Here is a 16138-nt window from a genome sequence, read left to right on the forward strand (position 1 = left end):
CGCTTTTGGAGAATAATCACTCTTTTCATATTAGAAATTGATGTACCTCCTTTTGCGAGTAATCCATAGCTTATATGAGACTCGCACAATGCAAAGTAGTCCAACCTTACTGTTTTGAAGTCATTATTGAATATAAATCTTATAAACAATTATTATAAACAAATAATCGTATGTTTGACAGTTCAATAGCATTGAGACATTAAAATTCAAGTTTCTAAAGTGAAAAATCAATGGATTTGAGACGAGTTCCTATTTATAACACAGTTTTAACTTTATCCCCATGTTAAAAGGAAGCCGCAGGTGCGTTACCAATAACTAACAAGCATTCCCTCTTAAGATGACATCCAAACCAGATCCTTTGATAGTATCCAGATAAAGTCTTCTTCAGACTCGGACAACTATAGTGGCCAGATATATAGGCTTACACATTTTAGGCCACCAGAAACTATTCCTCCATTGTCCCCATGTGATAGGGTATTGTCCGGATAGTATAATACTAGTTGTGGCTACAAGTGGCTAGGCCTATTGGCCACCACAACTGTCCATGTGATCAAGGGCCTTAAGATAATTATTGTGATTCACCTGCTTCACATGAAATAGCAAATAGACAAATAAAATTGAATATAGAATAGTATGATTATAAACAGAAGGCTCACTTTCTGATATACAGCCCACAGCCTCTACCTTGGATCTGCCACTGTTTTGTCTTCTAGTCTTTACTAGCGCTTTCTTTGATGTTCAAAAATTGCATTAGATTCCCATCTCGAGCGATCATTAATCTCAGATATAATTTTCCAGTAAATCGATTCATGTTTTAGTCATTGCTAAGAGCAGTTTGGTCAAGTTCATCTTGTAATTATCGATTAAAAAACTGTTACAGTTGTGTCTATTAATCTTCGAGTAGGCCTATGTGACATAGATGTAAATTTACTACACTAAAAATGTGTATTATTTTCAAAAAAAATGCACATTGTATATAATTTTGGATGTCAGTGGCACGAAAGGGGTGATGTTTGAGCTGGTTATGCTTTAGTGTTAATGAGATAGCGTTGCTGCTGAAACCGGGGTATTCTTGATCCAGTATTGAGGATGGAAAAGTGTTACCGGCTAAGCAAGAATATTACTGGGGCAAGTTCCAATCCATCTCCAATATTGCCTTAAAGCAAGTTTGGGTTGTTGCTGGCAAAGCCAGGATATTTCAATCCATGCCGTGAGGCTTATGATATTGGAACATCATATAACCAGTGTTGTTAATGCTTTTATCAGAATCATGCAGAATCGTGAAAATCCTGACGTGTCAAACCCAAATATAGTATCAGAGACATCTACATCATTTGTCGATGGTGACTCCTGTGAAGTGTTGAACACAAAAAAGTCTATGGACACCAAACACCTCGACAATGAATTGGTGGCCACTAACTTTTCAGGATGGTCTGCTACTCACAGTGCAATTAAGAAGAAAATGTGTATGCTACTACTGTGATAGGATTGCGGATTGCTGGTGATTCTAGCTTTTCCATGAGGCTGATGGGATGGAATATGTTGATAAATCTGGCTTATCTATATCAACGCTTTAAAGTTAACAAGAGATAGCTCTTAGAAAAAATTTGATTTAGTTGGCTCAATATTGTATTTAAATATTTCGTTGTGTTACCTACAAAAATTGATTTATTCTAATATTTTCCTGTTCTCATCATGAGTATTCCAATGTAAAAATATTCTCTAACGCTCAGCTAAATCTAATGGAGTGAAATATACCATCATGGAAGTGTTGCCTATATAGAAATTAAGTTTCATGCACAATTTCAAAGTTATGTAAGTTCATTCTCAAGGTATCAGGCAGACAGAGACAGACATTTCACTATCGCTCAGCCGATTAAAGATGGGAAATGGCTGAAAACTTTCAGTATTAGTATATACTGTATGACCTAATTACTAACAGTTCTTTCCAACAATTTCACCACTCCTCACAGTTTCAGTCATGCTGATTATTGAAATTCTACTGTTTCCTAATTCAATTAGATAACAGACTTGGGTCTGTCTTTTATGAATAAATTGTGTCTAACTAGACTGTAAATGAAATCATAGTAAGTTATACCAGAACTAGCATACAGAAAAGGTGAATAAATGAAACGTACAATATTTTTAACCAGTTTTAATTTTTTCAAGCTCAAATCCACTGAAGATCGGTGGTTTTACAGAGCAATCAAATAATACTTGTATCTAATACAAATCTATATGCAGTTTTGCAAAGTATAATACATAAATTTGAACAGGACTCATACACTTGACCGGATTATTATTTGTACACTTGAAAATTAAATTTAAAATGTTCACTGTACCATACTCAAAGATTGTAAATAATTTTCGTAATTTTCTTCCATTTGTGAATGCCTTATTCTTCCCAGATTGTTTAGATATTATGGTTTTAACAATAAAAGAGACTCAAAACTACGTAATATTCGGAAATACAACTTCAAACCATCCATCATGTTTTTTAATTTTTAAATATTTTTGGTGTGTAAAAAAACAACAACATGTAAATACAAGCATAGACTGTAAAAACAATGCAATTCAACAGAATGGCATTCTAGGTTCAATTTATGAACTATTAAAAATATGTTTTTAGATATTAAACTCCAGATATTTATGCACTCTGATATTTATTTGTTAGTTATATATTTGATTTAATATTACTTTGTAGTAAAAATGAGGTTGTGAATTTATTCAAAAGATCGCAATTCAAAGTTGTAGAAAAATGATAGTTGATAGTATAAATCATAGCAACGAGTCAGACATAAACATGTAATAAATATCATCTGAAAAGTTTGACTTCAACCAATGGAACACCTCTGGGAATGTAAAAGTTTTTTGAATAATAAGTTTATTATTCATTACATACACAAAGACAAAATTAGTTTTCATTACTAGACAAAACTTCAATAACATTTCTACAGATGTTTTACGCCTACAATAAATGGCTAGGGCTAGTGGAGTTCTAATAATTAATTCTTGAGAACTAATTACACAAATTAAGATCATTATTGCAGGCTAAATAAGTATTCTAAGTAAAACAAATATCACACATTACAACATAAGAATTATGTCAAAATTAAAAACAATTTTGGGTACTAAAAGAAGAATAAATACTAATTACATAGTTACAATTTTCACTATTGCTTTGTACCTAAACATATCGGAATAGGCACATCCATGAGATCGCATCTTCGCTGTACATTTAGCAGGAAACAGTTTGCTAGACTAGTAACAGTAAGTATCCATCTTGGAAGTTGTCTAAGCTGGTGTATAGTTGCCAACCGGTTTGTAGAATATTTTTCCTTTTGCGATGCGTCGCAGTAACTCTGTCCTTAGCAGCTTCTTTTCCTTTTGAAGCTTTTTGAGCACACTTTTGTTTTCTGTGGCACGACGGGAGAGGTAAGGCAATACCTCATTTACCGGCCCGTATGGGATGTACTTGTAGGCCGAGTAACCTGCTTGTCCCAATGGGAACGTGATGAAGTCACACATGCCATACAGTTGACCAAAGCAGATTACTTTGTCTTGTGGTAGAACACCAATTTCCTTCATCTTATCGATCGCGAATCGAACAGTATCCTCATTGTGAGAAGCGACCATGATTGCAATTTTGTTGGGTTCTCCGGCGTCTTTAAGAGCTTTGATTCTACTCAGGCATTCCGTTAAGGTTTTGTGATAAGATTCTGAAGTCGCCTCATAAGTGGGATTGATAGGATCCGGATAGTTTAACTCTGCTGCCCGTTCTCGTTCCTGATCTATGTAAGCACCTCTGACAAGTTTAGCACCAAAGTAAAAGTTCTGCCTCTTTGCCTGTTCCAAATCAGTAGAAACTTCGTTAAAGGCCTCCTTCAGATAGCACTGATAAGTGTTGAACACGATAGCCTTATCTGTATTGTATTTGTTCATCATTTCCAATGTAATCCTTGAAATTGCTGGTTGGAAGTAGGTCTGTTCAGCATCAACCATGAGGCGCACATTGAGGTCTTTGGCTGTTGCGACAAGAGTGTTCATACGACGAACCATGTTGCGGAACATTGCCTCCTCTTGTGGAGACAGTTGGGAGATGAGCCTGACCATTCTGCCTTCTTTAAGACTCGGCACTCGGAAAGTATCGCTCAACTCGTAATTTTCATTGACGATGCCACTCCATGGAAAAAGATGGATGACGCCGTGTTTGTCAGTGACAACCTTTTCCAGAAACTTAGCCGTGTCTGTGATACCTGCATCTTTCAACTTCTTCTCGAGCATCTCAGCTGTGAAGTGATGACCAAGGACATTGCCTCGACCGCCCATCACTTGACTCACAAAGTTGCGAGCTCTCATAATCACTTCTGATAACTGCAGCAACAGTTGAGGCCTACCTAGAGCAGTCAATTTAACGGCTGTTATTCCTGTCCCTTGGGTGTGATTTGCTACTGCAAGTAAGCTGTTTTGGAAAATTTCCAAATTTTTTTCACAAGTTGCTTCGTTTAAGTAGAAGTAAGTCCTAGCACTGGAAACTTTGTACCTCCTGTCTGCAAAGCTCTTGTGAGCATGGTACTGGGGCATTTTCCCACCCATCTCATCCGCTTCTGAAGGCTGCCCTGTCTTCTCCCTTTCTGACTGTGAAGCATCCATTTCCAACTTCTCTGCTTCTTCATGACTAATATCTTCCTCTACAGAGTAATCTAAAATTGGCTTTACACCAAAAGAGTAAAGCCTCTTCAGAGTCGGAGCGATCTTCTCTTCGTTCTCCCCGGCTACGAAATGCCCATAAAAAGTGGCCTTCATCAACATCCCAAAAATCCTCTTGCCTAGGACTGACTGGCACAGCTTTATCAGTTTCGCATTGTTGTCCACTATAAAGTTTACAGAACACATTTGGTACACTATTAAAGCCCTCAGCACTTCCCAAGTAGTTTTGCTCCTAAAGGCGGACTCTGGATCAGAAAATCGAGTGTCTAACGCGTCCACTTTGGTTTCATGGCCAACTGAGGATGTCACTGTTGATTTGTTTCTAATGACAGTAAAAGCTTGACTTTGTAAGTGTAAAGGATCACTTAACAGTTGTTTTCTGCAGTGAGTATTTTGTCTTGCATATTGCAGATTGCAGGAATTCTTGATGGACCAGATAGCAGCTCTCATCTTCATCTCTGTAAAAAAAGGAAATTTTAATTAAATTCAATTCAAAATACTTTACTCACAGTGCACAATAACAGGGACAGAATAGTGTCACCACAGCTTTATATATATTCTAGGAATACATTTGTTCAAAATTGTTTTAACGACAAGGCTAAGGCTCATTATCCACTTTATGAGAATATTTTTACTTTTATTGTTTTATTTAAGAGTCACACCTAAAATAGCTGTTTAACTTTTATGTAATTACACTTTATAAAAATTATATGTACATTTATATTTAAACCTCAATTACTAAAAAAATCTTCCAATGCATAGAGACCTTCTCAGCATAATTAATTTTAATTTGCCTTTAAAAGTATAAAAAACTTCTATTGATTTAATTTCATAGGGCAGTTTAGACCTGAATAAGAGGGCTCATTTTTACACATAATTAAATTGTCAGTTGAAAGCAGGTCATTTTTATGTCTTGTATTATATTCATGATAATCTCCATTCCTTATGAAATTATTAAAATTTCTTTTGATAAATAGGAAGAGTTCAAAAAACATACTAGCTATATTCCAATTAATATACCCAGGTCTGAAAATTGCATCTTTACTGAATCATTCCATTTTAATTTTAAAATGATACGTAGAGCCTTCTTTTGTAACATTAGAATTTTATTTAGATAAGATTTACTTGTATCACCATAAACTATGATACCATAAGTAATATGTTAATGAATTAACCCAAAATAAATAGTTTTTAGTGTATTTAAATTACAATGTTTTGACATACGTTTTAATGTAAACAATCCGGAAGATATCTTATTACAAATTCTATGTGTGAGTTCCAATTTAAGTTTTCACCAAATTTTAACCATAACAATTATTTTATTAATTACTTTTTAGTTGTTCTTGGTTTCAATATTTACAATGATAATTTAAAAGTGTGACAGGATTAATCATGGATATAAATTTAATCATTATGTAAGATCAAATAAACTGGATCAATACATTCTAGAACTAGTTTGAGTAATTTTTGCTCTCTTAATTACAGTTTTATAGTGTTGTACAACAGTATTGAAGCAACATACACTGACACAGATCCTAGAATCTTGCATGGACAACAAAGTGTATGTATTTTATTTTAAAATATAAAAGTTAATTCAGAACATGTATGAGGTCCTACTGCCAATTTAAAAAGGTTTATTGTTTTTTTTTTTTAATAGCCTTAATGATTTTATTAACCATTGTTTTATATTAACTTCATGTCTCAAAAGACACTGAATTAAAAATATTCTTAAATGTCTTAAAAGTAGTAAATTAGTTACGTTTTTTCTAAATCAGAGGGCCTAAGAGATTTTATAATGAAAGATCATACATTGCTACATTAACAACTAACTGTTAACACGTCCAGTAAAAATTGTGTAACATTTTAATAAAAAATTACAATAAACACAAAGTTGCCAAATTATTGTAAATTATGTAACCTTTCTACTTGAGATATTTAGCTAAAATATTGTCTAATGAGCATCAATAAATTATTATTTAGGTATCCAAATTTATACCAGATTACCACATTTTAGATTATAATATCAAGAATGTTATAAATTTAAATGAACAAACATCAACATCAACATTTTTTTTAACGTACTAACCATGTCGAGTTTTTGAGACCTACAGGCAAAACCTAAACGTTTCAAAGGTCAGATTTCCCCCATTCATAAATTTCTCATCTAATTGAGATGAAAGTTGTGCTTGAAATTTGCTGGTCCTTCACTTGTTTAGAAACAAAACTTAAAAGTTTAAATGTGTTGTAAAGATTTTAAATAAGTTATGTCTGAAAAAAAAAAAATCTGTGTTCATCTTAAAATGCTGTAATGTGATTATTATTATCATGTGTAAAAAGCAACTTAACATTAATATACACAGAAATTAAAACTTTGTTTCTTAAACAAGTTTTATTTAAGATTTACGCTAGGACAATTTTATAATATTTTAAAAATGTTAAGACTTAAAATAATAAGAACTTCTATTTTTACATATTTCCTTAAATAAATAAAAACTGTATTGATCATTATTATTAAATTTTCAACTTACATATTAGAAAATATTCAAAAAGATTGATACTTAAAAAAAAATACTACTATTTTTTTCATAGCAAGATTTATATGGATCCTCTAACACGATACTGCATTATCTTATAATGTTTAAAAGGAAGAACAGTCACAATTACATTACAATCAGTCAAATGCTGATATGGACAGGAAAACACATTGAAGTGAGGATAAGGAAATGTCTGGGATATAACTTTGGGAAACCCACAAAACGAGTGTGCAGTGCCTATCCTTACTACTAGGTCGACCTTCAAGCTGTATGAGAAACGATAGAGTTATGAATTCCTCATAATCTGTTATAACGTGACAGCTAGACATTGGAGTACTGTATGCTTTTATGCAGAACCGTTTCCCGTTGATATTTTCTAATTTTATGCATTGTTGCATTTTAATAATTAGGCTTAGTGAAGACAAAAAGTAACAAGTACCAAGGTGGATTTTGTGTAAAAATTACTAAGCAATAATAATATAACTTCACATGGTTAAAATAGAAATAATTATGTTCTAAGAACAAAAATGATGACGACTTGAAATACATTAGCACTAACAATAATTAGTACCATATACTTTTAATTCTTTTATTCAGCTAGCTACAAAAAATAAACTGATACAGTGGAATATCTAAGGAACTGACAGAACTTATGAAAGTCCAACAAGCAACTTCATCACATGTATCACTGTGTCGCATGATAGTTTCATATTTTATTATACTCAAGTTTATTGGTTACCCATAAAACCATTATAAAAATGTCAGAAATTTATTTTTACTTTTAATTTTCACCTTTTGACCCAAAAATCAACTGATTTCTTTCATGGACCATAAAGAACTTATGCACCAAGTTTCAAGTTTTTGGGACCTTTCTATCAAGAGTTAGCGACAGACGACAGAATTTTAAGAAGGTCTTATTGGGCCCTTAATAATGCAAGTAAACCTTATGTGGTTCAGAAAAACCGGCGTGATTGGAGTAAATGCCCAAACGTAATATAAACCACAACAGTTCTAAGAGAAAAGAAAAACGTAAATTGTGCTAAAGAAACATCCATTCAATAACATTACAACTATACTTTTTTTGTTTTAAATTGGTAACACTGTTCATTAAGTCACATTGTAGAGAATCAATGTTTACAACATTAAAAATTGTAAATTTCACTTTTGCGAGAGCTATGTATGCTACAAACATGCTTGAAGGTCTTAACAATTTTGTTAAAAACTAGACAAAACCTTGTTTAAACATTAAGCGGACACAAAAATTGCATTAGGAATTCCTAAAACCTTTATTCTTAATCACATTTGGCCAGTTAATAACTTATTTATGCCAATAAGAAATCGTAAAGGAAGGTTTGTAATAAATCTGAAGAATATTGCCTTAAAGAATTTTCCAGGCATCATAGGTTGATTCAAAGTTTTATTTAAACATTTTAGGGAGTGATTAAATAGGTGAAAATAAATTTAAAAGTTCCTTTTACTACATGTCCCAACTCACTTCATTTACCATCTGTTTATCTATATTAGTGTTATCGAAAAATTCACACATACAATGATAAACTTACTGCTAAAAATAAAGACAATTTTCACTGTTTTAAAATGGCAGTTTATTTAAATTGTTCATTATAAAAACTTATCTAGTAGCACAAATTATAAGTAAAGATTTTTAAATATGGCTGCACAAGATTTGTCGAGATGAATTTTCTTTGTAATTTCTTAACGTATCCTAAAAAATAATTGTATTAAATATTTATACTTTACTAAATGTATTATGTACCTTACGATAATATATATTCTCGTGAAATTTGACATAAATGTTTTTAAATGACAGCAAATTTTAAAGTCAAAGTCAAATCATCTTTATTTACATAAACTTTAAGTTTAGTAATTGCGCCAACAAGAGTAATTGTGTTAAAAGAGTGATTTAAAAAATGTTAAGCAGTTAGTTATAGTTAACCTATGATAAATATTCATGCCTAATTGAATGAACTATAACTTAAACAAGTTTAAAGTTGAGAATTTTAACGTAAAAATAGTCCTTTCCAGCTAAGTTGGTAGATTTTGTGACAGCTCTTTGAAAATGATTTTTGACAAGAATATTAATAACTTATTCATCATGGGACATGTACTTACCTCATTTAATGTTCATGATAGGAGAAAAACTGCTTAAAAAATTATGAAATATATGCATTCAAAAGCAATTATTTAAATTTAATCCTAGGCCCATAAATAATTGAGTTTTGAATTTTAAATATTCGAAAGGCCTCTACATCGGAACAAAATGGTGTACCTACTTAGCTGTAGAATGACTTTAGCCTATTTTAATTTTATATATACACGAGGTGCGTCAATAAAATGATGAGACTGATTTTCTTTACAAGATGAGGCAGCCCTGCAGGCTTGAGTAGGCACAATATCTTTGACCTTGGTCTATAAGCTACTTCTAGCTCAAGCACCACATTGATGCAACTGCTCAGTTGTGAGTTGTGCTGTAATAAGTTAACACGTATTTGTGTCTCTCGCCATGGAAATAGAACCGCTTAATATTGCGCAATGATATGCTATTTCTATTTGCGTTAAATTGGATGAAAACGTGACGAAAGCTTACGGTAAGCTTCAGAAGGCTTTTGGAGAGGAGGTTAAGTCAAGAGCTCAAGTTTTTCATTGGCATAAAATGTTTAGTAAAGGAAGAACGAATGTTGAAGATGAAAACCGCAGTGGACGACCATCAACCTCACGGATGTGAACTTGACAAGGGTGCGTGGACTCGTACAATCTGATCGAAGATTATTCGTGAAATTGATTGCAAAAGAACTGAACATCATTGTCCTTGATCTTACTTTTTCAGAGGCAACTGCTAAGGTTAGATGTGTTTTATGAACTCAGCGATTTTTGTATGTTAAAGGAAATAGATCAAAGAATTTTTATCAAATTTTGAATGAAAAATAAAATAAAGTGTAACAAAGTGTGGAAAATGTTAAAAAAAAGGCCTATGGTGAGTCTGCTACTTGTAAAATAAGGATTTAGAAGTAGAAACATTTCAAAGTTGGCTGTGAAGACGACGAACGCTCCAGCACATTAACAACCGATGAAAACGTGAAAAAGTGGAAGAAATAGTTGTGAACATAACGATGTTTGGCATATCAATTGGCTCATGAAATTTTTTAGAATTTTTTGGGTCTTAAACGTTTGGCAACAAAAAATCAGACGGTGCCAAGTCTGGGCAGTAGGGTGGGTGATCTAACTGCTCCCAACAAAATTGTCGAACCTATGATTGAGTGTCACCAGTGGTATGGGGCCGAGCATTGTCATGGAGCAACACAATTCCGTTACTGAGCATTCCTCTCCATTTGTTTTGAATTGCCCGCCTTTAGTTTTCTCAAGGTTTCAGCAAAACACCTTTCCGATCCTAAAAGACAGTGCACATGATTTTTGTGCAGGCATTGTCGTCTTGAATTTTTGTTTCTTTGGGGATGGCGTATGTCGCCACTCCATTGACTGCTGTTTGGATTCGGGTGTAACATGACGGACCCGTTTCATCACCTGTCACAATTTTATTTGAAAAATCCTCACCATCATCATTGTACCGTGTGAGAAAAGCAAAGCACTTCCGAGTCTCTTGATTTTGAGCATTTTTGGAACCCATCGAGAACACAGCTTGCAATAACCTAAGCGGTCTGTAACAATTTCGTACAAGTGTGTGAAATTTGTTAGAAATCGTCAGATAGCGTTGTCATAGTGAAACGTCTGTTCTCTCAGATTTTTTCGTCAACTACCCTTACCAGATCATCGGTGACGAGAGAAGCCGACCGCTCGGATTCTCATAATGCACATTTGTTCGACCGCCATTGAACATTCTAACCCACTTTCTCACAATTCCTTCAATCATTACGTCTTCCCCGTAAACATCTTGAAGTTGACAATAAATTTCAGCCGGTTTCACATTCCTTGCGTTCAAAAATCTTATTACAGAACAAATCTCACAATTGGCAGGATCACTAATTAATTGTCTTAAACATTTTAAATGTTGAGAGAAAACTGAAAACACAACGTAAAACAACTAAAATGGCGTGAGTCAAGGTATAGCCAGTGAACAAGGACGACTAGTGCGCATGCGCGGAACACCGATTGCAGTGTTACGGCAACAGTAGAATGAATCGGTACTTAATTTCTGAAAACGCCTCGTATCTGCATAGAACTCATTCTTGTACATACAGATATTAAGTTTCATGTAAAATTTGAAGTCTACACAAGAAATCTTTTACAAGATATTTTGCTTGGTACATGATACATTTACATTTTTGTTCATTGATTTAGTTTTTATAACAGTATTTAAATAATAAAAGTTCTGGTGAGGTAGGAAGAGTACCACAACACAAGAGTGTGCTGAAATCATATCTTGTCACTGACTTAAAATTGACTTTCCACCAAGTTATTTTTATTTTACTCTATGAATAAAAATGTTAGATGTACGAGGGCTATCCAGAAAGTAAACAGACATTTTTAAATCAATACTAACCAACTGAAATAGGATCATTTTATTATATACATTTAAAAGCTACACTCTTAGGCTGTTTTTTCAACATAAAACACGTTCAAATTGAGACATTTATTATAACGTGACACAAGCTTTTTGATTCCAGCTTTGTAGAAATCTGTCGCTTGAGATGTTAACCACTGATTAAACGCCAGCGTGAAGTTCAGCGTCACTATCGAAGCGCTGCGTTGCGAGCAAGGTCTTCATCGGTGGAAAGATGTGGTAGTCGCTTAGTGCCAGATCTTGGCTATAAGGCGGATGATCAAACACTTCCCAATCAAAATCATCCCAAGACTTGTGTATGATTGGTTATATGGTGACATGCATTGTTGTGGAAAAACAAAATTTTTGAGCTCAATTTTCCCCTACGCTTGTTTTGTATTGCTCGCCGTAGCTTCTGCAATGTTTCACAGTACCTCTCTGCGTTGATTGTTGATTCTCGTTGAAGGAAATCAACCAGAATCATAACCTTAGCATCCCAAAAAACAGTTACCATAATCTTTCTCGCTGACAGATCTTGCCCTGCCCACTGTCCAACCATTCAAAAACGTCTGTTATTTTCTGGATAACCCTTGTATGTTAAAATCTTATATGGGTAATTCTAAGCAATATATGGGTCAACCTCGATTTTTCTCATATTACAATATAATGTTCCAATAGTCAATTAGAAAAGGAAATGACTAGAATTTCTTGCCGGAAAGCAGTTATAGGGAGCAGGCAACTCATATTACAATATAATGTTCCAATAGTCAATTAGAAAAGGAAATGACTAGAATTTCTTGCTGGAAAGCAGTTATAGGGAGGAGGCAACCGCGAGAATTACCTATTAGTGATCAGGGGCACTGACGTGATCTGGGCTTCAAATTTGGAACTACTCGAGTTAATTTTTTTTCTAAAAGAGCAAGCAGCGCGAAGCGCTGCGCAGCGGGCAAGCATCGTGCGTGATCTTCGTATATACTGAATTGATTCAGGCCAAAGGAATGACACAGATTCCTTTACCAGATTTTTACGGAGATTTTGTATTGGGCGGATTATATTGGTTTACTTTGCTTTCCAGCATGTAATTATGTGTTTAAAATTGTTTTACATACAATACCTACGTTATATTGTAATATGTAATAACACTTTATCAGAAATGTTTAATAAAAAAAAGATCACGCACGATGCCTGCCCGCTGCGCAGCGCTTCGCGCTGCTTGCTCTTTTAGAAAAAAAATTAACTCGAGTAGTTTCAAATTTGAGGCCCAGATCACGTCAGTGCCCCTGATCACTAATAGGTAACTCTAAGCAATATATGACCGTCTGGCGGTTGCCTGCTCCCTATAACTGCTTTCCGGCAAGAATTTCTAGTCATTTCCTTTTCTAATTGACTATTGGAACATTATATTGTAATATGAGAAAAATCGAGGTTGACCCATATATTGCTTAGAATTACCCTTATATGATTGTATGGAGTTTAAAAATTAATTTTTCTACTATTTTCTCATTGCTATCATAGTTACCCATAAAACCAATGTAAAAATGTTTGCTAACACTCAGCCAAATCCAATGGAGTGACATGAACCATCACTGAACTCAGTGTTGCCTATATAGAAATACAGCTTTATGCAAAATTTTAAGTATAGGTTAGTTCGTTTTTGAGATATCATGCAGACAGACAGACATAAATTAAACTATTCCAACCTCTTGTTTTCGAGCGATAGGCTTCACTGACGCTCAGTCAATAAAAAGTTAACAAGTTTTAGCATAGTTTACTCTACTCATCTTTTTTAAGATCTGGATTAGAGGGAACAAATAGGAAAGCAGCGCTGTATTATTTTTTTAAGTTTGGTCAAAAAAATCTACGTCAAAAACTAAATATAGAATAGTGAGAACTTAAAAAGATTTCTTTCAAATTAATTTTTACTATGTTACTACACAGAGTGAGAATATCTTTTTTCAGGAAATATCACTCGTAATAGGTCATTTTTAAAATAGCTTTCACTACCCTAAACTCATATTATGAGTCTTTTAAAATGTGTACAAAATTAAACGATTTATTAAGTGTCTACTATTAGAAATATCTTAAATGGTATATAATACTAAAGAATAAAAGTCACCTATTACAGGGAAAAACTAGTCTAGCTTTGTACATCCTTTCTTAACGTGCAGAGATTAACTTTGAAATTGTTGAGGCATGAAAGATTATTATGCTTAAAAATTATTGTACCATACATTACACCCTATAATTTTTTTAAATATATTTTTTCTTCAAAAGGGTTTGAGCGTTGGGAAATTTTGCAGTCGGCATAGATCTGAAAAGCATTTTCTGGTAATACTGACATGAAAGTAATTGCAATACACAGATTTCAATAACATTTAGTAATAATTCATAGAATCAATTTATACTTTCCTACTCAATAAATATACTCACCTATATACACGAGAAATATCTGCTAAGTATAGGTAAGTTATGGTATGTTAGTCTTTTACTGGAATCCACTAAGACTGGAAGTAATCGATGTGGTTATCAGTAACAACGGATACTGGATTTGTCAACCATAGCTTACCAGCTGATAGGATATATTTGTAACTGGTATCTCTGACTAATCTTATCGCTCTACAGAAATATGATATATCGCTCTGCTAATAGCCATTTAGTAATTTTTTCAGCAAACTTTGTTTTATTTATTTTTTATTCAAAAAATTACTTTAATACAATTTTTAATATTAAAAAAAATTCACAATACATAAAATTTGTTAGTATGTCATACTATTCAGTTACAACATTATAAACTTTATAATTAGCTACTTTCAGTAAAATTTGTAATTTTGTACAAATTTAGTTGGCAACCACTGTCAGTTATCTTGTACGCACTTCAAGAAAGACATCAAACAGATAGACAGACAGAAATGTCTTGGGCAAATAATCCTCACAACCTTGTTAATAATTTGCTCTTCCTTATTGCATTCATGTAATAGCCTACCAATTTCATTTTTGCAGTGCAAGCCTAAATAATTTATAACCTATAATTTGGATAGAAAACAATATTATTACTACCCAAAGTAACTTATTCACCATAAGTAATGTACCACTCAGCTATTCTGTTGCTGTCTGTATGTCTACTAAAATATTGTTGGTTAAAGATTCAAAATATTTATAAATTATACAAATTAGTAAGTTTTATTTGATCCTTATCGTGGTTCTCAGAATCTACTTTAAAGAAACAATGCATTAAATTGAAAAAGTAAAAATTGTAAACAGCAATTTGAATTTATAACCTGACCTAAGGAATATATGTGTTTTCAACTGCCAGTTTTAATCAATATACTGCTATTGATCAGTAAGGTAGATAACTCTGTCAGGTAAATTAACACAGTACAAGAAAATTACTCAAATAATTATCAGTGAAATTTGACGTAGTAGATAAATTACAAGGGTTAGTCAAGCTTAATTTAATTATACTAAATGTATTGAAGAAGCTTGAAATTCACCATATTTAAACATAAATAAATTCATAACCTTTACCTCTGTTTTATGAAGATTCTCAGTGAGATTTAAAAGTATATATTTTCACTTAAAAATACACTTAAACTTTGTTTGGTTTTATTTTAAACCATTCATTATAAAATAAATAAATAATAACACCAGGTGCAAAATACAAATCAAATCAGCCCTATTTGATTTTGGGCTAGCATCTGGGAACAGGCCTTCAGCAAAACTGAACAGCTCAATCAGATGGCAAGGAAGGAGAGGGTTTCTTTCCTGCAGGCATGCCAACCTCAAAATGCTAAATATTATTTTAGTTTGGAGTTAAAACAAATTTTATTATGAGCAAATTGTTTTAAATCCATGGTGTTTGGTTTATTGAAATCCACTATATAAATATGAAAATAATATTTTGTACAAGCACAAAAGTCAAAGGTGTTGCAATACTTTACAAATGTATACAATTTTATATTCAAATCACAATTACATTTTTCTAAATGATATTAATATAACACACATAGAGATTACAAAATTTGTATTAAGTGTCAATAATTTGTTAATGTAAAATACCATGAATTATACATTTTTATAAGTAATTATTTAATATTATTATTGATTTAATTTTATTAGTTAGCTATAGTTAAACTCTTCAAGTATAATTTATAACTAACATAGAGTTCAAAGACTTTTCTAAAGACCTATACAAAATATGTCCAACATGTTCACACAGTTTGTACAATTCATGGATTAAATTATGTAATTTTTGTATATTGGGAGTAAAAACATTTACTTTTTCAATAAAAAAATTTAAAACTCAATAATTTTTCCTATTTGATTTCCATCAAATGGTCCATGAGAAAGAACATTTTTATTTGGGTTTAATATTCTTATT

The 16138-nt window shown here is 32.7% G+C and overlaps 1 protein-coding gene across 2 annotated transcripts; it reads right to left on the minus strand.

Moving 5' to 3' along the window:
• Positions 1–2877: 2877 nt before the first annotated feature.
• LOC124374717 (proline dehydrogenase 1, mitochondrial-like) lies at positions 2878–15473 on the minus strand. 2 transcript variants are annotated; one of them, XM_046832882.1, is made up of 2 exons: positions 15286–15473; positions 2878–5168 (listed from the first exon to the last, which is right to left on the minus strand). In XM_046832882.1, exon 2 carries the CDS (start codon positions 5164–5166, stop codon positions 3295–3297), a length of 1872 nt encoding a protein of 623 aa, XP_046688838.1. In that variant the 5' UTR covers positions 5167–5168; positions 15286–15473; the 3' UTR covers positions 2878–3294. The 2 variants fall into 2 exon arrangements, with proteins under 2 accessions (XP_046688838.1, XP_046688839.1); XM_046832883.1 differs by lacking the exon at positions 15286–15473 and adding an exon at positions 14191–14298.
• Positions 15474–16138: the final 665 nt, after the last annotated feature.

The sequence above is a fragment of the Homalodisca vitripennis genome, unplaced genomic scaffold (assembly GCF_021130785.1).
Source record: "Homalodisca vitripennis isolate AUS2020 unplaced genomic scaffold, UT_GWSS_2.1 ScUCBcl_9646;HRSCAF=18202, whole genome shotgun sequence".
NCBI classification, from domain to species: domain Eukaryota; kingdom Metazoa; phylum Arthropoda; class Insecta; order Hemiptera; family Cicadellidae; genus Homalodisca; species Homalodisca vitripennis.